The sequence below is a fragment of the Xiphophorus couchianus genome, chromosome 7 (assembly GCF_001444195.1).
Source record: "Xiphophorus couchianus chromosome 7, X_couchianus-1.0, whole genome shotgun sequence".
Classification (NCBI taxonomy): Eukaryota; Metazoa; Chordata; class Actinopteri; order Cyprinodontiformes; family Poeciliidae; genus Xiphophorus; species Xiphophorus couchianus.
The window spans coordinates 13,032,395-13,059,736 of NC_040234.1; the positions used below are offsets into that span (position 1 = coordinate 13,032,395).

General features: G+C 36.4%; 1 protein-coding gene across 4 annotated transcripts in view; it reads right to left on the minus strand.

The window, feature by feature from the left end:
* myo16 (myosin XVI) overlaps window positions 1-27,342 on the minus strand; it is a 113,162-nt gene that overhangs the window by 57,485 nt on the left and 28,335 nt on the right. For all 4 annotated transcript variants that reach the window (XR_003596229.1, XM_028023224.1, XM_028023225.1 and 1 more), the window contains exons 2-8: window positions 26,112-26,372; window positions 15,142-15,212; window positions 14,668-14,811; window positions 9,293-9,401; window positions 5,938-6,062; window positions 5,673-5,798; window positions 2,056-2,131 (exon numbers count right to left, since the gene is read on the minus strand). Coding sequence is in view for 3 of the 4 variants with exons in the window: in XM_028023222.1 (XP_027879023.1) it covers window positions 2,056-2,131; window positions 5,673-5,798; window positions 5,938-6,062; window positions 9,293-9,401; window positions 14,668-14,811; window positions 15,142-15,212; window positions 26,112-26,372 (912 nt within the window). In the remaining variant the exon portion in view is untranslated. The remainder of the gene's footprint in view (window positions 1-2,055; window positions 2,132-5,672; window positions 5,799-5,937; window positions 6,063-9,292; window positions 9,402-14,667; window positions 14,812-15,141; window positions 15,213-26,111; window positions 26,373-27,342) is intronic.

A 27,342-nucleotide genomic window follows, 5' to 3' on the forward strand; every position in this document is an offset into this window, starting at 1 on the left:
GGGAGAAAGAAAACTCAAAGCCCCAGTCTCTGACACATTTTCTGTGTGTTTGTTTATACAGTGCCATCCAAAAGCATCCATAAGACTGGAACATTTTAACATTTTGTGAAGTTATAGTCATAGACTTCAGAAAGATTTTAAGGGATGTATCAATAAAATTGTTCATAATTGTAAAGTGAAAGCAAACTTGTACATTGTATTGTGCACCACACTTTTTTATAGTAAAACAATATGAGAAAATATGCATCTATTTCTTTGCATTTCTGTCAAATAGAAATCCAATAAAATACACTGGGTATTACCTTCCCTCCCTGAAAGCATGCTAGACTTCATTAAATCAAGACTGCATCTGGCAACAAAGTAAATAGGCCACATTAATGAAATAAGAATGTTAATATACAGATTCCCCTACCGAAGTCAATGAATAAATAAAGTATCAACTGAATCATAATCTCTTGCTCCATTTATGGCAACTAGAAACTTAAGTGTCATGATCAATGACCTTTAAAGATCATGCCTCCATGACTCAATCACTTTGCATCATTAAATGTACAAAAAGTCATGCCGTGCCCAACTCAATATGCCACCCAGCTCTTGCAGTCTATGGTCATCTCCTGCCTTCACTACTGGACTAACTGGTCTCCCAGTCTGTGTTGTGAACCTTCACCAGATGGTCCAAAATGCAGAGGCGAGTTTGGTTTTCAATCAGCCTAAAAGTGAACATATCACCTCTCTGTTTACCACTAGCTTCCCTTAACCGGCCACATCAAATTCGGGTCACTGATGTCTACAAAGTTCTTGATGGAAAAGACTACAATCTATTTGAATGCTCTCACAAAGACTTATGTCACTTATTGGCCACTATTATCATCAAAGCATTGTTGGCTAGCAGTGCCTACACTGCACTCATAACAATCGAGACTTTTTATGTGTTGCTCCACGATAGTAGAATGACTCACCGAGCGCTACCAAAACACAAATTGAAGGAAACCTTTTCTACCTTCAAAAAATTCTTACAGACTGGTAGGAAACAGACTTTTTAAATGTGTGAAGTTCAATTTGTTTTACCTATCTAAATTGCTGATGTAATTCATCAGCATATGAATTACATTAGCAATTTCACATGCTGATGTACTAAGATTGCAAACTGTGTGACAGATTATATCATCATCAACAAGAAGGGCATATAAGGAGCAGAGGAAATGATTATTTCTTAATGTGTGTTACTCCCCTCCTTTACAGCCCAACTACCAATCTTAAACTGCACTGAAGAGATCTACAGCTGGCAGTCATCATCTTGCAGGTGAAAACAAAGTGATTGAAATAACCATTAGCTAATAACCATTACCATTACTTAAACCATAGAAGTGTGCCTTCATCAGTACCAAAACATTTGTTAAAACAACAATATTGTGAATTTTTAAACATTAAGTACCAAATTGAACACAGAACGTTATTTTGGCCTGTACATGGTATTTTGTTTTGCCCTTTGCTATAAGCTTTACATTAATTTTTCCGTGATGAGCGAAAGTCTCCCTCAGCCATTAACTCTCATGAATAGGGAAGTGAGACCTTTTAGAAGACATCCATAATTGTACATCAAAAGTAGGCATAATCTTCTGATGGTAGCTGGTTCAGCTTGTAACTTATTATTTATTCATGTATTTCCTAAAGACTGGCGGCTACCAGTCAAAACAGGAACAGATGTCCACCACAGACGTCTAAGAACCCACATTTAGTGGCCTAATTATTATTTCCCCTTTTACTCGTTATTACAAAACAGGTAAAAGGTAAAATAATGTTTAAGAATTCATAAAATTGTTGTTTTCATGTTCCTGTAAAGTAATTTGTAACACCCCTTTATTACCTTTGCTTTCACCCAAAGGCAGTCAGCACAGATCTACATTTATGTCTGTGACAAAATTATTTTCTTTCTCTTTTTTTTTTGCTTTATTACCTCCCACTTGATTGAACATGTTGCCCCTCCAGTTGCAGTGGTTTTTATGCTTGTGATCAAATGCTCATTAGTGTGAATGTGTTCAGTAAATATATTACCAGAAGGCTTGTCTTGGTTGCAGTTGAGCAAAGTTGGATTTGCGCCATGCCTTAGGAGCTTGCTAACGATGCTTGTCTGGAAAACAGAGAGGAAAAACAGATCTCCATTTCTCCAAAATCCAGGGAAAACTCAAGAGCAGAATAGATACATGTGAATGGATGGTTGGATGGATGGAAATGTAAAATCTCTCTATTTTCTGCAATACTGTTTGGACTGAGTTGTGATATCTCTACTTTAAAGAATCCGTAACACAGCCTTTACATTCATTTGACACATGGATATTCAGCCCAGCTTTTTGGGGGGCATCATATCTATCAAACCTTGAAATAAAATCCACAACATTAAAGAATCAAAACATGTAAATAAATACAGGGCATCCATTTGGCGATGGTGATGCACATGGCACAATGTCAGTCAGCTTTATGAGTTACAGCAAATTTACCCTACAAGAAATTGTCACATTTGTTTAATTGTGATTCAAGGACATGTTTAAGTAAAATAATGTATAGATTTATAAACTCCTCCAAACTGCAGCTCCCCCCACTTACAAGTCACTTCATGGAAAGCTGATATTGTGGGGTCCAAAGGGCGGAAATGAAAACGCTCAACCTTCACCTGAGCAATGATGTGTCTACGATGTATAGAGAATTTCCCTAGAGACCATGAATCGCCGATATAAAGTATTTGCACATCATAATAAGAATATCAGTCAAAATTGAAGCAGATATTGCAACGTCTACCTGAACGGAGCCTGAACTGAAAGTTTCTTCAAATTAAATTCTGGTACAAGCATTCATTAATCTCTGTGATGAATAACAAGCAGACTGGTTTCACCAAAGATCATTTTTAAATCCCTGGTTATTCTAACCTCTCTTAGATTGTTAGATCTCTAAGTTACTCTCAGCTAAACTCCTCTCTCCTAACCCAAAAAACGGCTTTGAAATCTTTACCTTATTATTCCAAGTTGAAGTCTGTGCCATTACTACTTGGGTAGCTAGGCACTGAGTACATAACACAAACATATTTTGGCCCATATTTGCTGTTCCAGATGTAATGTCATTACCCTTTACCCACTTTTAACTGGATTCTTCACTGCCTTTACTCACTTCTTTTACATGTTTGACATATTCTCAATCTTTGACATAGAGAATAATATAACTAAGCCTAAAATAGACAAGCTTAAACCATGATGAATAATGGAGGATAAAAGCCAGTTTAATGATGCCAAATCAACAAAAAAGACATTTTCACCTCCAAATGGGAAGGTGAAGTGATTATTTGTATTGCAGCTGCACAGGAATAAGACATAAGAGAAGAGCAAAGGAGAATGAGTCAGCATTTTCTCAAGACTAACTGTGACCTATGCCGACAGTTGTAAAGTTATGAGGCTAAAGCACAGCCTCTGCCCGTGAAGCTTATCGGCAAGGCTCAGACTCTATAAATAATGGCCACATGTCAGTAGCACTAAAAGATGTGAATGCTTCAGCAATTCAGGTTTCAAAGAGGAACAGGAAAAGATTACAAGTGCATTGGCTTATCTTTAAGGCAGATCCAGACAGATTGCATTTTAGTAATACCCATGAACTCTTCTGATGTTATGTTTTCATGTTTAATTTCAAAAGTTTAAGTTAAAGTTAAAGAGTGAAAACTATTCAAGACCCACTTTTACTTAATTTCCAATACTTCAATTATAAATTTAAAGAAACGAATCCAATCCAAGTAGGTTGGTAATTTAATTCCCTTTTACTTTTGACTGAAAATCCAACATAATAAGAACGATTTGTCCCTCTGAAGACCAGAACTTTAAAATCCTTGATTCAAACTATGGGAGCTGGGAGGCAGGATCTTACTTATCACAAATCCAAGGAAGGAAAGCTTAATTAGCTGGATAATAGGGTCATACATTTTCTTAAAGGTTCATTCTACTGCACATGGCACGCTGCAGAAGAGGTCTCAGAGTTTAATGTACCAGGTGGTGTATAGTTGTGTTATGTGCCACTGAAAGACTAGCAATAAGCAGAAGGTGACAAAAGGCAAATGTTAAGAAGGCCCAGAGAGTACTTTGCATGCAGGAGGGGGTGCACTGTTACCAGTAAAGAGCAGAGAACTGAGGTGATTTAGCACTGCAAGAAAAACCCAATCAATTCTACAATTCTCCACTCTGCCTCTGGTAAGTCTGAAACACTTACACATTTCAGTCCTACAAACACACCTCCACATGCATCGTAATTCTGCATTCAGGAAGCACAAGAACAAAGAAAAACATAATGGCTAAACTCAAGTTCCTTTAACATGACTGTAGAGTGGATTATTGCATGCAGATCTACTAAATTATCATCTGGAATTTAAAAATGGTGTAAATTCAGAATGAAACATGAGAAGTAGAAAAGAAGGTCTGGAGATGCATATGAATGAAACAGAGAAAGGCTGTGTGCAAAGTCAGAGGATAAAACTGAAACACACAAAAGTAAGAAAAAAATAGTGGTTTCTGGACTAACAAACCAAATATCTGGAGAACGATTCCAAACACCAGAATAATAAATTCTTCTTGTCAGTGACCAAGCACATAGTCCAAAGGGTAATTAGTCATGTCAGCAAGATCCAAACATGATCACTTCCCTCTCTTCATAACTGGAACCTTTCCAAACCAAATCTTTATCCCATTCTGTTCCAAATGCTTTTCTAAAAACATTTTTCTTGTTTGTAAATTTGATCATTTAAAACATTATAATCAGTTAATACATTCTCAGGTTTAGGCATGGGCTACTAAACCAAGGTTTTGAAACTTTTTCTATCAAAGCCACTCTTCTGTCTGTTCACTCTATTCCTGCAGTTTTTTATTTTATTTTATAAAATCCTAGATAAAGCACCAGTCATGGAAGGTTTCTCTGGAGCCAAGAACAATCCACTTTTTTTTTAGCTTTATATCATGTTATAATATAATTTGCTCATAAACACAGACCTGGAGCTTTGCTTTGACTTTTTCATGCATGTTGAGGAATCCTTGAATCTCCCATGGCAACCATTGGGAGGTGAATAAGAACTGCTTATTAACCCAAAGCTCCTTGCCTGAGCTGCAGTATCAAGCCAAATGTGCACCTCAGAGAGATCCCCTACCCCACGTCTTCTCCACTCAGCTCCACCAGACTAGTGGCAGCAGCGATTAGCAAAACACCTGGTGGAACTGAAAGTCTACTGAGCTAATGAGGAGTTTGTGGAAAAGACCTCAGTGAGACAACAGAATGGTTGCGATGGGAGATTCATAGATTCCTCAAACATGAAAGAAAAAATCAAAGCAACACTGCAGATGGGATTTTGATGGGGGAACAATATTGTAACATGATGTAAATCTCAAAAAAGTCGTTTTTACATTATCCTTCTAAACTAAATAAGATCATGAAACCATGGTTTTACTAATTTCTTCTCATTTTCTTATGAGAATCGTGTTCTTGTCTATTCCTACTCTCAGATGCCTACAGGCAGGTTCAGTGAAGGAAGAGTCCATCAATAAGTTTCTCATTTTTACTTTGCTTTTTAATTAATGGATCAATGAAGCCAGTTCAGTTTAAATTAGGTTTCCAGTTGATTAATGTCAAAACATTGAACAGCAAGTTACCTGCCCATATTTTGCAGCCAAATGGAGTGGGGTCCAAAAGTTGTTGTCAGCTGGATGGGGGTCTGCTCCGTTCTCCAATAACACTGACACCACCTCTCTGTAGCCACTGGCAGACGCAATGTGGAGCTTTAGAAAAAGGAGATGTAAACAAAAAGCATATTAGAACTAAAAAATAATAATAAACACGTTCATGAGTTGATAAAAAGAGAGTTGAAGAAACTAAAAAAAGGTCACTATCAAAAATTCTTAGGAATTGTTAAATTACCAAAGTAACTCCTTCGTCATTAGGCTGGTTAAGGGTTCCCCCGGTGGTTACAAGATGTTTAACATCAGACAGCATGGTGGTTGGTCTCTGTGTCTTTATGGTGTGCATGGAGGTCACGTTTACACCTACAGCAACAATAGCATTACATAAATGATTTTATGACTTGTTAGTTTGCAAAAATCAAAAATAAAATTGGAGCACACATATAGAGAGCATTTGTATTGAGACACTGAAAGCACACAGCTACAGTGTCTTATAAAATCTTTATAAACCCTTGAAATTTTTCACATTTAATCATGTTTCAACCATAAACATCAATGTATTTTGGTATAATTAGTTAATTAATGGCTTAATCTTTATAATTGTATAATAACCTAAGAGTCTAAAGCTGTAATCTTTAACTGGAAGGAATAAATTGATAGTTCAGCTTGTGCAAGCATTACATTCACCAAAAAAACATTTTTTGATTGTTTAAAATAATAAACTGCAGCAGGTGTCAGATTTAACTTATCTTAGAAAGGTTTGATGACAGCTCTGGCTTAGCCATGGTGCTTCTTAGAAAAGAAACGAGGAGAGTAAGAGACTGCAGAATGAAAATATCTGTAGATCACCAAAAAGTCATCTGAGTTTCCTTCTTCCTGAATCTTTTTAGGGAGATTGCACTTTCTGTAAATCAAGGCAGGAATATCATGAAATACTGCTCCAGGATGTGCTAACTAATAGCAATGAATGTGTAGGCTTGTATTTAATAAATCAAATATCAACAGTGATAACATTGCATGGCTAATTGAAAAGGCTGACTCCCACGCAATCTGCAGGGACAAATTATGCCTTTTGGGCAAATTTTAATGAAGAGCCCTCGTCCGAAACGATCATAATACCTACAATTCTAGTCAGAAGTTTACATAAAATCATCACTGGCATGAATATTATATTAATCCAGGCATTTTAATAATTCATCTGAATCGCTTTTACAGAGAGGAAGGATTATGCACCATTACACTAAAGTTGATTTTTAAAGCAAAAATTGGTAGCAAAAATTAGAATCTAATTTGCCTAATGAAAACAGCAGAACCTAAATGTGGATTAGATAAGGCGTATGACGTCACTTCCTATTGTTGCTGTGGTAATTTGTGAAGCTGTTTGGTGTTTAGCTCTCTTGATTTGATCTAATGTCTCTTTACTGTGACCTTTCTGAGTTATTCTACCACCCTAGATCTACCTTTAAGCGATTAAAAATCAAGATCTATCATACATCAGAGATCGGATCCATCTGTTTTTAACTGAGCTCTTTGCTCTCAGACCACATCATACAAACAAAAACATATTAATTTATTCACAGCAGTCTGGGAATTAATGAATTAAAAAATCTGCCTGCTGCATTTACTCTTAACCCACAAAGAAGCGGGCATTAAAACAGTTCAACCGTGTAGATTGTTTTGCAGGAAAATGTGATGTTTTCAGATTGCTATGCTTTTGTAAGGTTAAAGGTAAGATTAATTATGATATAAAATTATTTTGCATTTTGTACAATCCTCTAGACATTGACATGATCGCCCCAAAATTTTAAAAATACATTTTAAAGAATAATCTGGTTCAGCGAATCACTTGACATATTCACAGAGATGTTGATGGCCAGAGTTTTTCAAGTTGTGTTACTTTGAGATCCTGTGGAGGAACTTATGGACATTTCCTAACCAACAGCATTCTAAACCTGAACAATACAGCTCAATCACCAAGTCTTTATTAAAAAAACACTAGAAAAAAGGTCAGCATAGAGATGACGCAATATTATAACACTGGATTTTACAGAGTTAAAGCTGTTTTGATGTTTTTGGGGTCATTATCTTGGCTGAACACCTAATTGTGTCCCACTTTCAACCTCGCTGCAGATTTCAGGTGAGGTAGAAGAATTCGAAGATAATTCTCTTTCTTTATCATTCCACTTACTTTGTGCCATAATGCTACCACTCCATACCTAACCACCGTCACACTATTTTTCAAGTCTGAAAGGCTTACCTGAGCTCTTCAAAAATACTCTTACAGGCATAATGGTCAAACAGCAAAGTATTTCGCTCATCTGATCATAATGTCTTATTTTTAAGTTTGTCAATAAGGTATCTGGCTTGTCTGTCTCAGCAGCTGTGAATTCTAAGTTTCAAGGTGTTGATTTTGAACCAGGCGCTTAGATCTTGGTCTTTATCTGTCAGTTTTAATCAGAGGGTTGCAATCTAATCATAACTAGGTGTTTGGACATGACAATGACCTCAAATCCATCCACTTATGTATTGTCTCTCCCTGTTTATTTATTCTACAGTGGACATTGAGAAAGAGCCACAGTCTGTTTGTACATTCATGCCACCACAGAAAAACAACGGTTCAACAGTCACATCAAAAGTTCTCGATAAATCTGACGTCTATGCTACTGAAAAGTCTACGCAAACTTCTGAGCAGAACTGCATATTTTATAGTTTTCATATGAAATTCCTTCAAGCAACGTCTTGATTAAACTCGACTAATGCGCCATGAAAGGTAGTGACTCATCAAGGAGAATGAGAGGACATTTACCCTCAGCAACCACCTCCTGGCATCGTCAAACGTGGACAATCTGTCTTTTCTGTAACTGCACAAACTTGATAAGGACAGAGAGCATACAACCCTGTTGCTATAGCAACAGAGGCTGATGGAGCCCTTGTGAGTGAGGGTATGCTTCATGGAGGCAAATCCCAGTGGGAAGGGGGTGGGTTTGGGAGATCACAACATGGGGGTGACAGAAGGAAGAAATCTGAAATGAACATTGCGGTGTGTGTTTGTGTGTCTGTGGTGGGTGGTCTTGATAGATCCACAGTCCTATAAAAGAACTGTGCCATTTGTCATGTGATTTGTTGCAGGCTCATGCAGGCTGATGGCACATTCAAACGGGGGAAAGAATATTTTTTTCTATAACTTTTTATGGACATTGTGCATATTTTATTTAAAAGCATTTTTTTTTACTGCTTCTCATTCAGTTCTTAATCAATTTCCTCTCCCTGCTCTTTTATCTCTTCCATTTCAGCTGAACTATTGACCTTGTCGTTTTTCTATAGTAGACATCGGTCCAAATCAAATTTTGCTATCAGTGGGCCTAAAGCTGCATTTCACCTTCAAACAGGGAGACGTTCACGCGCAGAGCAGCTCATTTAACAATTTAGCACAGTTTCAGTGTGGGTGTAAATTAAACATTAAACTAAGCATTTATCTTACTGATGGTTTTTGAACAGCAGGAAATATGGAGTATGACAACAAATGTTTCACCGTAATCAAAGGGTGAAAAGAGATCACAAAAAGAACATAAAAGATTCACAGAAAGGTTCACCATTGTCCTCCAGATATTTTCGGAGAATATAGCTCGTCTCTGTCCCCTCAAAAGTGTAGTCCAGAGGAATGTTTCCGTTGATGTCCTGCAGCAAAATGTTAACCCCGGCCTGAAAAAGAAAAAAAGACAAACATTCATCAGACCTGAATCTGAGATAAACTGGAACTAATTATCAAGGCATTCCAGATCTGACTGGCACTGAAGATATTTTAAAGAAATACAGGGAATTAAATAAATTATTAGATAATCACCTGAGAGTTAGGGGTGAGGGAATCAGTAGCCTGCATTTATCCATGTATGTCAAGAGATTAATGTGTGCTTACTCAACAAGAGTGCATCCACTACAGTTCACCATCACAGCAGGAGATAAGACAAAAGGCTTTAAGTGATTTCAGTACCTAATCAATGTTTTCTAATTACTTGTCTGAGACAGAGGGGGGTTTATAAAAGGTGTTTTCCTCTAGAGAATGGAAGTGGCGCTTCCTCTGCTCTGCCATGTGAGTACATTGAGTAAAATGGCCTTAAAAAAATTAAAGATGGCTACAGATCCACTCCATTGCATCATGAGCACCAGTTCGTCCTCAGCTTTACAAAAAAAGGTTACACCATAGTATTAAAGCAAAACATGAAAATCTGAGTAGTGAATGTAAGAAGTCAAAATGCTGAAAGGTTGTGTTGCATATAACCATTTAGTGACAAATAATTGATCCATTTGTTGTTTTACACCTGTGTGTCTTTGCAGCCTCATGGGGGGCAGCCAAATAACTACTACAGAACAGCAGGTAGATGATAGATTAAGTAGCTGCTGGTTGTTTCCAGTCTTATTACCTGCACATTGTTTTGTATATTCCTTCAGCTAACCTATAAACCTGATTTCAAAGAATACATTTTATAGAGAAGAATTTTATTCTTAAATTATTTTGAAAGTCTCAACTTGGAGCAGATCATGTAAAAAGTTACTTCAACAAAGTTTTAAAACAATATTTGTTATTTATAAAACATTTATTTCAACTACACAAAAAAATTCAAAGAATTGGCTCCTTAGGATGCACAAGGTTTTCAATTAGTTTCTGAATCTGTTTTTTTTTCCTGTGAGGCTATTGTGTGTCAGCCTTTATTTAGTGAAAGTTGTTTTTTTCTTGCCAATGAAGGTTAGCTGCAGGAATATACAAGCAATGTGCAGGTAATAAGACTGGAAACAACTAGCAGCTACTTAATCATTATGTACAAAAGGCAGGAAATATCAAAGTTTGAAGCAACTTTTGAGACGCAAAGGACCTGATTGGAGGGGAGGTACAGAACAGTGCAGCACAAAAACAACATTACATAATATTCTGTACACAAGCTGTACACACCGTCACACCAGCACACAGTCCGCTTTCTAACCTCATCTATCTGATTTCATATTTTCATCTCTAAGTGTAATACTCTTGAGTATTTGTGGGTGTTTGAACTCCAATTAGGGTGCTGTCGTATATGGCATGCAGTCCTTACAGCTGGTACAGCTGTGCACTGCATTACTGATAATGAAGAAGTCGGCTTGAATGCACAATTAACGTCAAGGTTCAGAAACAGTCAATACCACTCTGTCAGGAAGGTTAACAGATCTTGTCTTGCTCAGTCACAGAGGACCAGTTTTGGAAATTAGCTGGACAGCAACCAGCAAAGAGCAGAGACAATATTACAATTCATATTAAAACATGGGATGCAACAAAATACATAGGCTTGTAACACAAAAAATTTGACCCATCACGACTAGTATATACCAAAAATGTGTTGTTACACTTCTATTTCAACAGTTGTGTTTTGACAGACCAACTCCAACAACCAGCAGAGAAAACCTTACAACTTGACAGTAAATAGGGATGAACAATACAATTCAATTTAAGTTAGCAGAGAAATATATTGTGATAAGAATAATTGTGTGATAACAGTTACATGCTGTATTTACATTTGAAAATATTATTTATACAGAACATAAGCATTATTTCCCAGTACAGTTATACAGCATAATATGATTAATGTAGCAAAGCAACATTTTTGATAGGGGATTTTCTTTTTTGTTTGTAGAACAATAGTTGCATTGGTAGGGCAATGTCGCTGCATCTGATGATGAATCTAGAAGCAAAATGATCAAAGATGCACAGAGAAATTGACTCCTAATAAGGATTTTATTAGGAGTGAAAAGATGTTTTCAGTCGCTGTAGGCATCATTGTAAAGCTCTGTCTGCCTGAAAAACCAAGAACCAGAAATATTTTTCTTACATTAAGTAGATGAAAAAGCCAAGGGCTTTCAGTAGAGAATGTCTTTTCAAAAGTCTCAGAGTTCTGGAGATATGAATTCATAATTTTATGGCAAAGAAGGCAGCAGCAGTGTTAGTGGTTTCAGGCAAAAAAATACATGTATACTTTTTCCCCAATGTAGTTCTCTTTTAGTCAGACTGTTCTGATTAAACTCAAAAATAAATTTCAACTCGTTTAGAAAATTTCAACACAAAATAAAATGTAAAGAAAATAAATTAAATTGAAGTTTCTGAATAACGAATATGTAAAAAAATAGTTTACACGCCTATACTCTTACGGGAAGGTTAAATGCAGGTTAAGATAATCAAAAATCAGAACAAAGTGCATTAATTAAGCATAGAAAAGTCTTAGCTGTTTCAATACAATATCACAAGCTAGAGAATAGAGTCTTGTTATTGCATAGAACATTATATTTATTGTTAGTGTTTTGGCATTTACAAATATCATGCCTGCATTCAAGTTTTTACTTGCTAAATACCAATCTCACCAAATCCCACCAGCGTTTATAAACAGTCAATGTCCAAAACTGGAGCATTTGGCAAAATACTGGAAACAACACAGTTTATTAATGGCTTACTTCCCTGCTGTTTGGAAGCAGAAGATAAGGGAATTAATATCATTGGCTGCTAAGTACTCCATCTTCTCATCAACCCCCACCCCTCGCTGTGCCCATGAGAGACTACTGGCAAACCTCTCCGTCAGCAAAAAAAAAAAAAAACATTCAGTCTCCCTGCATGAAAATTGGAGACAGGAAATCACGGAGAGACGCACAGAGCAATAGAAGAGAAATGAGGAAAGAGATGGCAGAGTAGGACAGAACAGATTAGAACATATTAGCTGGTGTGTTCCTTCCTGTGCCAGTCAAAGATAACGATGGCTCAATCAGGCTCCTTTCGGTAAGACCACTCTTCAATTTCCGGTTAGAATGTAAACCTTTTAGATTGAGGACCTAAAGAAGATCACTTACAGCCACTCGGACAGAGAAGCCTCCCGTAATTATTTAAAAACAGAAAGTTCTAATTCAGTAAGCAGCAGGTAGAAGTCTTGGCAAAACCAAGGAAAACAAATCAACCTGTCATTATCATCAGCAATACCATGTCACTTCGGCTGCTAGATGTCTTGGGTCTGTACTGACTCTGAGTCTAGTACTTCATGCAATAGCCTGTGTAAATTGAAGGTCATCAAAAGGTTTGAATATTTGTAGGCAATAGATGAACTTGACCTCGGTTTTTTCTTTCTTCCTCAATTTGTTGTCTTCACTTTTGTCCAATGTTTTACCAATGACTAAGAGATAGGAGCTGGCACAAACATCAATGGTTTACTAGACCTTAGTTACTGTAAAATGTTTAGGAAATCACAGAAAAGATGCTGTAAAATGCTGCTAAATAAATTGTAAAACAAAATTTTGACCATAAAAATCCTGGCAGCAAACAGGAAAATGGACAAGAGATAAGGACAAACAAGAAATTATTACACACCATTAAGAGGAATCAACAGGTGATAGGATTGTAGTGAAAAAGGAAGAACATAAGTTAACATAAGTCTAAATCTAATAAAACTCAAATTTTCTAACTCAAAAAGAAGTCTATGAAATCTTGAATTGTCATTCAAAATGCCTGTATTTGTGGAACCCTTCATTCATTCTTAAGTATATCAAATCAAACAAGTTGTGCAAAATGTAACTCAAAGTTTATCTCATACTGAAGAGGACTTTCCTCTAAAGTTGAAATCCCTTCCAATCAGCCTAAGAAAATACCACTACATAAAAAAAATGAATGAATACAAAATGTTTTTAAATTAGTGGTAGGAAGACTGCTGCTACTGCTAAGCGCAGTTTAACAGTAGCAGCTAAACTGCGCTAAAAGCATCTGCATTTGGCAGATGCTTTTATCCAAAATGACTTTCAAATTATAACAATGCAGGTAACAAGAAAAGGTACTTAGAAGGAACAAGGAACTGGGAATTAATACTAGCCTCCAATCAAATTGGGTTTTTAAAATTTTCCACAACCTATCAATGATTAAGTTGTCGTTCATATCAAACAGGACAGTCTTAATCAGAAGCATCATTTTACAAAGTTTTAGACCTCTAAACACATTGCACAGTCATAGTCTTACTACCATGCATAAAGAAAGACATTTTCATCTATAAAACGATCTTCATTTTCCATTACCATATGTTCCTACAGAGTTTACTCCTGTTTGTATGGCTTGTTCACAGGAAAATAGCTTCCTCGGTTATAACGGGTAAACATTTAGTTACAGTCTCCAGTGAAGCAGTAAATGAGTCTGCTTGGAAGGAAATTAAATGCATCCAAATACGCACAAGCATCCTCACATATATGAAGTCATAAGCCATACCATACAGTAGCAGCTCACGTGTGAATTAACACCAATTTTCAGGGATTTCTTCAGATGTTTTTGTCCTTCCCAGAATCATCTTATTCTGATCTAACAGAAGGTTAACAGCAATCACTCAGGAGCTAATCAGAGGAATCAGGCTGTACAAGATTCTGTAGAGCTCTTCACGCCAGTCAGTCCTCTGTGGGTCTAATCAGCACCAGCAGAACCGTGCCAACCCATTGAGTGACTAGGCTGGATGTGCATGCCCTCCCCTGCAGCTGGCACATTTCTCGTTGTGGACCTAATCAGTGCAACCTTAGCTCTTGTCAAAGCACTCTCCACAGAATAAGCTTTCTCTTTGATATCATGGTAATGCAAAATTTGGAAATGTTCAGATTTTTGAAGATGTAAATGGGCTTGTAAAGGGATGAAAAGTCATCTTTGAGGGCCTCTGGATTAAACAAACCCTCATCAATGAAATATGCCAACAGTCCGAGGGAAATTATCAGATGAGTGATGCCAGTAGGCTGACAAGCTGCAAGCAACTTCAGCAAGAAATCTGAAGGTCAACTAAGTCCAAACCACTAACATAATTTGTGAGTAACAAACAGAGCTAGAGGAATTGGTGAAATCAATCTTACTACAACCATAAAGTGCTCTGTTGCGTTTAGTGTTAGTGGATTAATCCTCCCACTTAATCGCATGTCTGTGTTTGTGCATCGTGCTCACCAGAAGGAGCAGCAGCACCATATCTGCGTGGTCGCACACACATGCTACATGCAGGGCTGTCCACAGGTCCTCGTCCTGCTGGTTGACATTTAGGCCTCGCTCGATCAGAAGCTCAGCTGCAAACACGTTATCATGGCGGGCACACTGCAGAAAAACCAGAGACCATGATTCCCATTAGTAGTTCAAATCCCATATTTGGGAAAAGCGTATATCCAGAGGCACAGCCAGCTTCTAGCCTTGAAACAGAATAATTGTGTGATAATTAATACTTGTGAAAATCATGTGGCATGGTAATTGATCTTTGTAAAAATCTATTGTGCAGAACTGTTGATGATTATAATCTTCTGAGAAGAAAATTATTAAGGCCCTGAGGAGATTATCAACAACAACAAAAAAACAAAGAAAAATAATATTCAAGGATGGGCTGTTCCTTATTCGGTTATTAAAACTACGGCCGTAATGGGAGTTTCTTACCAGGTGCAGCAAAGATCCCCCTGAGGAAGTGGCAGTGTTGGGGTCTACTCCCTCCTTTAGAAGACGCAACACTGCAACAGAATAAACATCCAGCTGTTAACAAGCACAGTCATTTTTATGATTACAATGAGCTTATGTGCTTCCTCCTTCTGTTCATCAACTATGACCAGCTTCATGTCCCTGCTGAAAGGAAGCATACCTATACTGATACAAGAAAGGCTCAAAAGTGTTTCCTTGTTGTCTAAGTCCAATTTTGGCTTAGTCAATTAGAGCATCTTTTTCCAAGTTTGCTTTGCTCCTTGTTTGACTTTTTGAATTCTGCAAATGAGATTTTGTAAAGCACACTTTTAGCGATGGATTTCTTATTTTCAGTCTGACATGTTCTTTTGTTTGTAATCTTCTCAAGCAAAAGGCCTTCACAAAACAGATCCCTCTGGAGGCCCTTGTGTTGGACAAAACATTATAGATATCAGAGAAAAGTGGGTAAATGTAAACCCATGCAGCACTGTCCAGATTTTTTTTGTAATGTTTTGAAAACCATGAATCTCTTTTTTTTGCCCACTTCATTATTATTTTCTACTTGGTGTTGATGTATCACATGAAATTCAGTACGATACATTGACTTTTGCAGTTGTAGTGTGACAAAATGCGAAAAGTTTAAAGGGAAAGAAGTACTTTAAGTATGCATGTTATACAGACAAGAAAACACATTGATCTCTGCTTCTCTGTGTCAAAATCAATAGGATTTAAGCATTCTGTTATTTCCCCTTGATGTGTCGGTGTGGAACAGTGTTCAAACAGTACATGCACATTAGACAGCTCCTTCCTCCTGCGGCAGGTCAAAACGGCATTGGGTTACACACACTTTCATCACTTACTACAAGATCAAATTGGATGCCCACCCAACTAACACACTGAGATAAAACTGTAAAAAAAAAAAAAAAAGAAGACTTTTCCAGACAAGTTTGCTTATTCAAGCCTTAGGCAAATGAAGAAAGACTACAAGTTTAAATAAGGGCTCTGTGATTTTGCTACACAGCTGATACATTTTTCATGGAACAAGTGAGAACAAAGCAAACAGTGAGAGAGCAAGAGAGAAGGTGTGCTGGAGTGTGTGACAGAAACAGGGAGTGATGGGTTTGAAAGAGAAGGTAGGAGAGGGACATTTATGTGATTTTAGTGTTTTGGACAGACCAACACGGTTACTCACTGTCACCACTGTCAAAATATACAAACAAAAGTATATCAGCCCAAATATAGTGGCCCTTTAAACTACAGAAGTTCAATATATTGAACCCTTATGGTGACTCCCTTGAGGTTATTAAACTTGAACAGCCATGATTAAATAACTTCACTCCACCCACATATGTAGACATAAAAGGCACTCACAAACCAGGAGCACTTATTTATTCTGACCTTATCTAAACAAACAAACAAAAATCCAGACCAATAAAATATGCACCTAATGGGGAAAAAAAGATGACTGAATATAATATCTTTATAAAGCATTTAGTGAATGTCTCAAGTGAAGTAAAATATCTTGGCCATGTGTTGACAGACCGTCTGTCTGATGATGAGGACATTTACCGTCAGGTTCGAATGTTATACACTCAGGCAAACATCCTTGTCCGTAAGTTTGGATTCTGTTCTGATGAAGTGAAACTGAACTTGTTTAGATCATATTGTACATCACTGTATTCTGCACATTTGTGGTGCAATTTTAAAAAAGCCAGTCTTCAAAGATTGAAGGTGGCTTATAATGATGCACTGAGACTCTTGTTAAATAAACCCAGATGGACCTGTGCCAGTGAACTGTTTGTATCTGCTCGTGTCAGCACTTTGATGGCTGTTTTAAGAAAGCTTATGTATAAATTTATTTGTCGGTTAAACGAGTCTAATAATAGAATTATAATACTGTTGACTAATATCAAATATAGTGCAGTTAAATACTCATCTGTACTCTGGAGACACTGGTATGATTCCCTTCTGAATAGCTAGGAGTCGTTTTATTTTATTTTTATTGTACTTTTTATTTTTTTTATTTTTTTATTTTATTGTATTTGTTCTCTTTTGTATGTAATCTGGACTCTGAGTCTGTAATAAAATCTATATACATATAATGAACACTGTAGAATATAAAAAGACAAAATCCCCCAAATTACTAAATTAGCTCTGACTAATCTTGTACATGATAAAAAACACCCTTCTGTGAAACACTCCCATCAACAAAAGAACAAGTGGTTCTCTATTTATGACTCATTACCATTGAATGCCAAGCTACAGCTCTCTTCCCAGATACAGAGCACAAAACTCTGCAACACACACCAAGTTCATCCATTGCTGCATTGGCTAACAGCCTGGAGGTGATAAAGTCTGACCAAACCCAGCAAATATCCTGTAGCAATTCTTAAACATTAAATAGGAATTTTCAAAAATATTCACTCTCAACATGCAACATCAAAATTATGAATAAATATGTGATATACAAGCATACACTTCCATGCAATTTATCTGTATGTGTTAGAAAAACACCATAACATATTTCTCTATATTATTGTTACATGCAGCACATACAGAACAATATTTGAGTATTTTTATACCCTCCTCCTAAATGATACTTTTGACAGCAAGTTAATGTTGATCTTTTGTAACGTCTTTGCAAATGTGGAAAAAAAAGTTTGAAAATGTCTCTCAGCCTCATTTTCTAAACCCCATAAAATCTGCAGTTTTTCACAGGAGTGTATATACTTTCGACATCCTGTCTCAATCAGAAATCCCTTTAATGATTTGCTTCATTTTCACATTTTGCCCCTTCTGTGTAAGAGATTTATTTACAAGTTAGAAGATACGCTCTCAGTTTAGTAACATTCACATAGAGACATTTCTATAACATGAAATTCATACTTTTATAAGTCTGTGGTGAAGCGTGGGATGTTATCTAGAGTCTGTATAAACTGATAAAAAAAAAACCCTGGTTTGGTTCTGTGGATTATTCTGGAGCTTCCAAAGCAGACTGTACAAAGAAAGAAGAGTCATAAAAATAAAAATAAAAAGAGAACAATGAGCATTTTCTTCACTAAGCAGTAATTCAACAACAGAGTGTCTGCAGTAGAGGTTTCTTTAGATCTGCTGCAGCAGAGATCACCACAAGAGAATCGCCACACCTATAACTATCAACACCAACTTTTTGAAGATTTTTAAATAAAAAGTGTTACTAGATTTGTTAATATAGTAAATCTTTTAATCTAGGAATCCATATTATCTCCATTTAGGGATAAAAATGTATTTTATACAAGTCGTTTGTTAACACAAAGATACAAAATAGTTCCCAAAAACATTGTTCTGTTGCCGAAAGAATAATATTTGGCACCAAGAAAGTTTTGAGTTGGAGTTATTTTAGATGGCACAGTATTTGTTCCTGGAGGTACCATAATTCCTAGATAAGAACAATTGGTCTTTATTTTACAAAACTTGCATAGCACTGACTGCTTTCTACTGAAGGAAGATACTGACGACGCGTAACAATACTACACAACCCAGTTTTCCAATGAATCATTAACACACTTAATGCCAAAACAATTTTAATAACTACAGTTAAAATTGACAAAATATCAGGTTGTATTCCCAGCTACACATTCTGTCATTGCTTATGAGTAAGCAGAACTTATTTTGTTTAGTTGTTTTTTGTTAATTAACTTTGAACTGAATAAAATTAATTCCATAAACACATTACTATACATAGATTGCATATCAACATTTCTATCATTTTTACATCACTCAATGGTAAATAGTTTTTGAATACTTCATGAGAAACCAACCAATCACAGTGTACAAAATTATTGCTGTTTTTAGCTGAATTTAAAAACAGAAAAAGAATGTCAAGAGAAAGTCAGCAATTAAATTAATAATCAGAAAAGATAGAAAAGTTTCTTGGAAATAAATAAAACCCACAAAATATCAAAGTACATTGGGAAAAATAGAGCTGCATTCTTCTGGTATCTAGTGTACATGTTGCAATTTGCAGATACTGCGTTCTGTAAACAACTTCCTGAATCAGCATAAGCTGATTTTCCAACAGAAGTCTGTTGGCATTTGTCAGTGGATTTATACCCAGAGGCACTTCAGCACCGGCTCAATAGCAACTCAGTCTCTGTCTCTAGTATGTAAAACGTCTAACCTTTTAGAGTCAGAGTGACATTTGAAAAAATCTGCTTGAGTTTTACAAAACACTATAAAACATGAGCAAAGAAAAATCAAGGTAAATACGGAACTTGATGTCCTTAAAAAGGAAGAGAAAAGGGAATGAATTTCAGAATATTTAAGTGCAAATTGTTTTTGTTCCTAACTTTATCTACCATACAGTTGGAAAGAGTCCCTGAATGGGTTTTTAGATTTCTAGAATCAGATGTTTATGTTTCTATTCCATTATGAATATTTTACTTCAGTTCATTATGAAACACTTTACTCTAATAAAAACAAAATCAACTATAAATAAGCTAGATACTTATGCAGTGAAGCTTTCACATTTTAGAGTATGCCTTCAAGGGAAATACATAGTGTTGAAGACGAGAATGAAGGGGAAATGATAACAGGAAAATACCTTATAATAAATACCTTTTGTCTAAAAAAATGAAAGGCAAGTTCTCAGATAACTTTCACCTAAATCCTGTACCGTATGCTCAAGACTGTGCATTGTAATGCATTGCCTCTTTTCATTACTCCAACATTGGGGAAAGAGGTACTTTAAATGCGCCAGATAAACTTGGCATGTAATGATCTCTTGATGGATTATAGTACTTAACCCTGTCAGGCACCTTCAGGTACCGAAACACTGCAATCTTAATTTATACAGTATAGCACTTGCTAATTACAATAGTATATGTCAAAGTATGTATAAGAAATGTAAGCACACAAAATATTTTAATTGTTATAAATTCACAAAGAAATCTGTTGTTAATTAGTAGTGCAATAGTGTCCTGCCTGTTAAATGATCAATAAGTTTTTTGTTTGTTTTTATTAGTGCTGTTGCTCTCCTCTTTATAATGCAGGGACATCACAAAACTATTGACCACTCACAGCAGGAAGGCTAGGATAAACATTATAGATACAGTTAATTAGAGTGCTTAGATTAAACTGGAATCAGCTAAAATCAATATCAGCAAGTTAATCCTTTACAACAGTTGAGACTGAAAATCAACCACAAAACTCTGATTTATCCATATCTACAATAACCTTCTTTGGTACAAGGATACTGCATTTAAGCATCACAATGTTACCTTGACAGCAAAAAGGCAATGGCTTGACTCACTATATCAGTTCTGGGAACCAAGGAGGATCAAAGGTAAAAGGAATTAAAGCACAAAGACAAAAAGAGAACACCAAGCAAAGTCTTCTAATTTTGCTGCTGAAAGCAACTGGATAGCTTATTTGCTCAAGTTAAACATGTAGCTAATAATATAAAGCAAGCTGGATTTCTCTCAGCAACATTTATTGAAATTTAACCCTTTCGTGTCAGGTGATTTTTGCCTTTACTCAAGACAAAAGCCTTATTCAACACTTTAGTCTTGAGTATGGGTTTTGCGTATGAGTAGACATGTGGCACATGTAAGCTAGCTGTTACTTTGAGGAAATCTGTTTGGAAACATGAAATGTGTTTCCATGGTAACCAACACTTCTAGTTATAAAAAGTGATTTCAGGGTCAAGTTGATAAAAATGTAATTTGGTCAGAAAAAAGAGTGACTCTGAATTGGGGAGAAAAACTTGAGACTTAACTTGGAAAAAATTACTTCTCTGTTACTGTACGAGTGAAGGGACTATTGCAATGCAATAAAATATATAATGATGTTATACTGGCTCAGTTTTCCTATAAATATAGACATCTTTAATCCCAGAATGATGGTGATCTGAGAATTACCACTGTTTCCCACAGCCATTTATTTTTGCTTCCTCCTTCAACCCTTCTTTCAGTTTTTCCATGTGCAGAGATCAGACGAAGCTGAGAGACTAACTGATGAATAAAACACTGTTAAATATCTGGGGGTTCACACTTCAGTCCACAACATCACAGCTTTGCAGACTTCATTTCCTCAAAAACACTTCTGCATTGCACATTTGATACAATGGGAGCTGAAGTCCACAGAATATTTCTTTTAAAATATACAAAATATTTCATGAGAGAAAAAAATAAAACTCTTCACATGGCAGTTCAATTTACTGTAATCTGCTAACTATTTTTGATAACAGAAAAAAATAATTTCCATCCTTAAATCCTGTTTGTTTTTACCTTTAACAAAATAACAGCCACATATCACTGCAGATATGATTTGATGCACACTGTGCTCCTAATTCAGGCATAATGTGTCACAATCTATTAACTTTGTTTAATACTGTGTGTGCTTTTTTTTGTGCCAAAACCCATACCATAAATATATATTTAGCTGCACTTAAATATATTGCTCATTGTAAAGACAGACAGGAAAAGGGTTATTAATGCAGGGAGTTGGGCGCAGTACCACCAACAATACATCCATTTGCTTTGCTCTTCACAAGAGGATAGAAATGCTTATGGCTGAAAAGCAAAGGTGATATATCTTACCAGTGGGGAAATATCTGAGTATGAAGCTCAGACAAATGTCAAATGGAAAGATATTAAATTCCACTGTGTGAGCCTTATGAGCTTCTTTCTTCATTGTTCCTTGATTTGTAAGCTGTTGTCACACTGTTTCCTATCGTTTTGAAAAAGTGTTTGCTAAGTGGTGCATATTATGAACACTTCCTTAATGTATGAAGGTCTTTTCCTTTACCGTTGAAACAGAGGGCAGAGAGATGGATATTCCAGATAAGACTTGTTAAAAGTTATTTAACAAAGCTTAAACTGATTATTTTATATTTAAAAATTGACACATTTCTGACAATACAGCATAAAAACATGCAGAAACCATCATAGTTTGTTGAATAAGTTAATAACTTTGTAGCAAGAAGTGAGATTAAATAGACTTTAGCTGCACTACATGGACAATAAGAAAACTTGTAAAAGTACTTTAACTGAGGCTACCCTAATTATAAGACTTGATTAATTATTAACTCCGAGAATAGTATTTATCTTAATTATTCAGTTAAAGTCAGACTTAAACACTGAGTGCAAGTGGATACAAAAGCTGCTGTTGCGTCACTCAGATTTCTGTGGGTATATATCTGACTTTGATGCAGCTAAAAGACTAATTTGGGAAAAACCAATTTCACCAAACGTCAAATTTCAGCTGAGACAATACTTGTATGTGATAGATAGCAATGAAAGGAGATGAGGTTTGCAATGTTCCAATCCAGGCAAAAAGTGAGATATTATTTTTCATCCTAACACTGTAATGATCTCCCTCAGCTGATGCCTCCTTTAGGCTCTACTTTTTAGATTTGACTTTCCCCACTCCTCATTCCACTTCTTCACTTTTTTTTATCACATCTCTCTGTATCTTACTTCCTGTACGACAAAAACGATTAGAGAAAAACAATTATGTGAATAACCCTGTTTGGTTTGGTAATGCTTTAAATTTTTCAATCAAGGAAAACATTCAGATCCAACCCAAATATTTATGAAGGACTTACTGCACATTTGTATGATAATGTACATGATTTACTTTTGGGAATAAGCATGCTAATGAATACTTTCAAAAACGTGAGAAACTAACAAAAATATAATATGCTTGATTATTATTCAAGATTCAGTAGGTATTGAGGATATTTAGCAGATAAATAAAGACAAAAATCATGTTTTTTGTGGATGTTAATTTGAAAACAAAAGTATCACTCCTCCAATTTGCTCACTCTGCCAGCAACATGCTGTGTCCCTCTGAGAAGTAATTTCTTATAAGGATAAGTGTTACAGGTTCAAAACCCAATAATAAAAAAAAAATGTTTAAATTCATGTTTATTCTTTTGGTTCCTCTATGTTCATCTTAGTGTTCTGATGAAATGGTTCACACTGAAATTATAACATGATGGACTAATAATGGATTATTACAGTAATATTTCAATAAACATAACTAGAACAACTTTAGAGGGATATAAAAGAAAGAAGACATAGATTTAATAAACACTACATACTTTAATTTATCCTCTTTAACTATACATTGATGGGTAACTTTTGAGTTACCCACCAACTTACTTCTATTTTGTTTTGATAATAACTCCAGTCCTAAAGGGAGCAACACACTTTTCCAAGATTCTGTCCCTAATGTTTCTACTGCAAGTCCACCGTTCACCTTGAACTCAAAGTAAAGTTCAGATAACAATCATATTGAGTGGCAAATGGTACTAGACCAGTACCAACATGATACCTGGGCAACCAGGCGGAGGGTTAGCCGATTCATGTTGAGCCAAGAAACCTGTTACCAGTCTGGTCAATGCTACAGCACACCAGCTGCTCACAGAGAGCCCAGTTGAAACCCATAGACAGGCAGCCAGGGTGAAGAGATTAACACACTGACCTGCAAAGAGTCCTGGTGAGACACAGATATGTCCCGACAGCTGGGTAAATGACTGGCAACCAGCGTCATAAACAAAAGAAAGGCAGTGAACTTGGACAGAAATCAATGCCTCACAGAGTGGAGCGTGAAGTCCCATTGAATTTCACAAGTTTATTGACAAAATAATCTCATAAAACAGTGTTGAGAGTGTTTTTAACAGCGAGCTGCATTGTAGCAAGCATGAGATGGAGGAAGAATTAATAGATTGTCAGAGAAAAACTTGTAAAGTCTTGTTACCGTAGCAATAGATAAATGAACAAATGAGCTCTCCCCACCAGAGTTGGGCACCTCGCTCTGCTCTTTTCTTCTGTTGTAAACAACTAAGAGTAAAAGCTGTTGCACAAAGTGGAGATGCAGCAATTCAGGCCTTTAGTTTTTGTTGAGCTCTGACCTGCTTATTCAGATTCAGGCTGACACACATATAAACTCATTAGCGTAATTTTAGCTTTAACTCCACAACTAAATGTGATAAACACTAACTATAAAATAACACAAAAAACCCCTACAGATTTCTTGATAAAATTATTAGTTTTTAATCCAACAGAAAATGAGCTGATTACAAGATTATCCCCATTTATGAATCAAAGCACATCTTTGTAACCTTATTTGATTCTTACCAAACTGATAACAAAATTCCACCAAGACACACTGAATTAATGGATTTACAGATGGAAAAAATGAGAGTAGGCTCCATTTCCCTGACTTCCTATTAAAATCTTCGAATAAGAATTTAACTGGAAAAAAATGGAAAAAATGCTAAATTAACTGTACAAATTACAGCTGCTTGATTTATGTTCATGCCAACCAGAATAAAGCAACAGAAGGACTGTTACATGTTATCTTGATAACTTTACTTTTATGTGTAAAGACTGCATGATTTGCAGAACAGATTAGTATAGCAGAAATAAAGAAAATGAGATTGTTTTATCTGCAAAGCCGTTCCTCAAAATCACCTTCTCCTATCAACATCACAAATCCTCCCTGCTCAGGTACTTTTGTCCTTGAGGACAGTTTGAACAAGGATAAAAGCTTCTTTCTGCTTTCCTCAGTTGAGTGGGCAGCTTCCAGCTGAACAAATTGGCCAAGCTGCAGTGAGCAGCTCTGTTTTGGCTCACAACTCCTGCATTAGTGTTGCCCGAGTCAGATGTAGTTTGTCACTCATTTGTCAACATGTGCCCTCCTGCTTTCTAAACACTAGCAAGCATGCACACTCCTAAATACGAACAGTACCTTGAAACAGTTTTAAGGTCTTTTGGGCCTCTTCTCATTTTGGTACAGTACAATTATAATTTATTGGCATTATTAATGTTACACCAGCAAAACGTAGGGCTAAATAGAAAAATTAAAGAAAAAGGAAACATTATTTTTCAAATTTTTCTAGTAGAAACTTTAAAAGTGTTGGATGGATATGTATTAATCCCCCTGAATCACAATTCAGCAGCAAGTCTTTAAGAGTATAGCATCGCAAAATAGCTCCAGCTCAGTTATGTGGGATGGAGAGCCTTGTTTTAGTCTTGTGGTTTTCAACAGTATTTGGTTGTGGAGCTAAAACATTGAGATATTAATATAGGTTGTTGTCTGGCTGGGAGGTGAACCCCAGTTTCACTCTAAAGCACTTAACTATATTAATCCATCAGCTCTGACCATCCATCCTTTCCATACATAATGGAGGCCCCACACTACTTTTGTGTCACTGTCATGTTTTACAATGGAGATGTAAAAATGTTGAATTTTGGGTTAATCAAAGCAAATTCTTTGACATATTGCTATGTCCCCTTCATTGCTTGAGGTAAACTACAAAAAATACTTACAGTGCTTTTTTCAATAATAACTTTTGTCTTGCACTTCTTCATAAAAGACCAGATTCTCTTCTTGCCTGTCCTATCATTTTAGGTAGTAGACCATGCATACTATTTCCATTTTTGGATAATAATTTGAAAAGTAATCTGTGAAATATTCAAGGCTTAATATTTTATAACATAACACCAATTTAAACTTTTCTTTCTTTACTGGTCTCTTGTGGTCTTCTTGATGCTATCACTAATGCTCTTGATGTAGGTCTATCACATAATTCTAACAAAATACATTATGTCTGTAGTTGTAATGTGATAAAATGTGGAAATGCTGTACTTGTATAGCGCTTTATCCTCTCCAAAGGACTCTAGACTTCTTTATATTACATTCAGTCATTCAGAAACTGATGGTGGTGAGCTATATATGAAAAGAAATGAGGCTGGAATGCACCGGCACCACCAGGCCCTCCAACCACCACCAGATGTCAAAGTAGATGAAGTGTCTTGTCCAAGGACACAACTGAGACAGTTTCACAACTCAAACTGGTGCCAGGTTTCGAATCTGCAACCCACAGGTTACAAAACAAACTCCACTGTCGCTCGGTATTCAAGAGGTATCAATACTGAGGCACTGTACCACTCGGACACACACACCTTCTTTGTCATCATGGCGGATGATGGCATCTTGAATGACATCAGATTGCCTGAAGCGAATGCGGTACTTCCTGGATGGGGCTCGAACTTTGACTCCACCTTGCTGCCTCTGTAGGTTATTTTCCCTCTCGTAATATGCCCTTATTTGGTCACAGCGCATTCTTCTGACCAGCCGCTGGCGCTGGCCAATCGGGAGAGACTCCAGCAGACACTGGTCTATCTCCATGTTCTGACGAAAAACGTTACATAGCTGGAAACAACCTAATGAGAAAAAAAGAGAAAAGAGAGAAAGTAAGGGTATTGTTTAGGCATTGAACATGATAGCTGCTGATGAAACTGTTAATATTTTCTTAGGCTGAAACAATTTCTCGAATGATTCGAGTACCTCGATTATCAATATTCCTCGAGGAAAATTGATCTGCCTCGAAGAATCGTTAAATTACATTTTATGTAGCGCACAGTATTCCGGCCAGAACATTATTTGTGGTGGGCAGCGCTCTCACCTCCGCCTATGAGTTGTTGTGAAGTGCTATCAGCATGGTGTTGAGTTGTGTGGCGTTTTGTCAGGGTTTGGTGGAGAAATAAGGATTGTTGAACTTTAGGGTGTGTTGGTTGGACTACGACAGCTTTTGTGGCGTCGGAATAGGGTTGTCACGGCTTTGGAGTGAACGGTAGGAATGGTGCTGAGAGACAGAGAGAGAGAGATCCGATTCCTCGGATAATCTAAAATTATTCTATAGAGCACTCGATTACTAAAATATTCTTTTACAACAGCCCTAGTATTTTTTAAGGAACATTTTTAAATCAACTCTATTCACAAGCTTTATTAACGAAGAAGTAAGAAAGGTCAGTCATATGAAAGCACCTCTATCCAACATGTTAACTCAACAGTTTGACAGGGAGCCAATGACAGAAAGCTTGTTTGAGATGAAACACTGTGAGGATCACCTCTAGGAAGGGCTGTACATCTGCGTTATTGTTTAGGTGTTCAAATATCAGGCTCAGCAGGTGGCCGGTTATGTGTGGGTAACCACTTAGCATATTTACTGTGAAAGATATTTGCTGTCTGTTTGGCCTGAGATGGGTTGAGTGAGGCGTTTCAGTGTTTTATGGTTTGTTTTCTCCAATCCCAACAGTGTTATGATTCTACTGATTGTGCATAATCTCCCTGTAGCTCAGTGAAACAGATCACATTATGAGCAGCTGGTGAGACTGTTATGCCTGAATCATT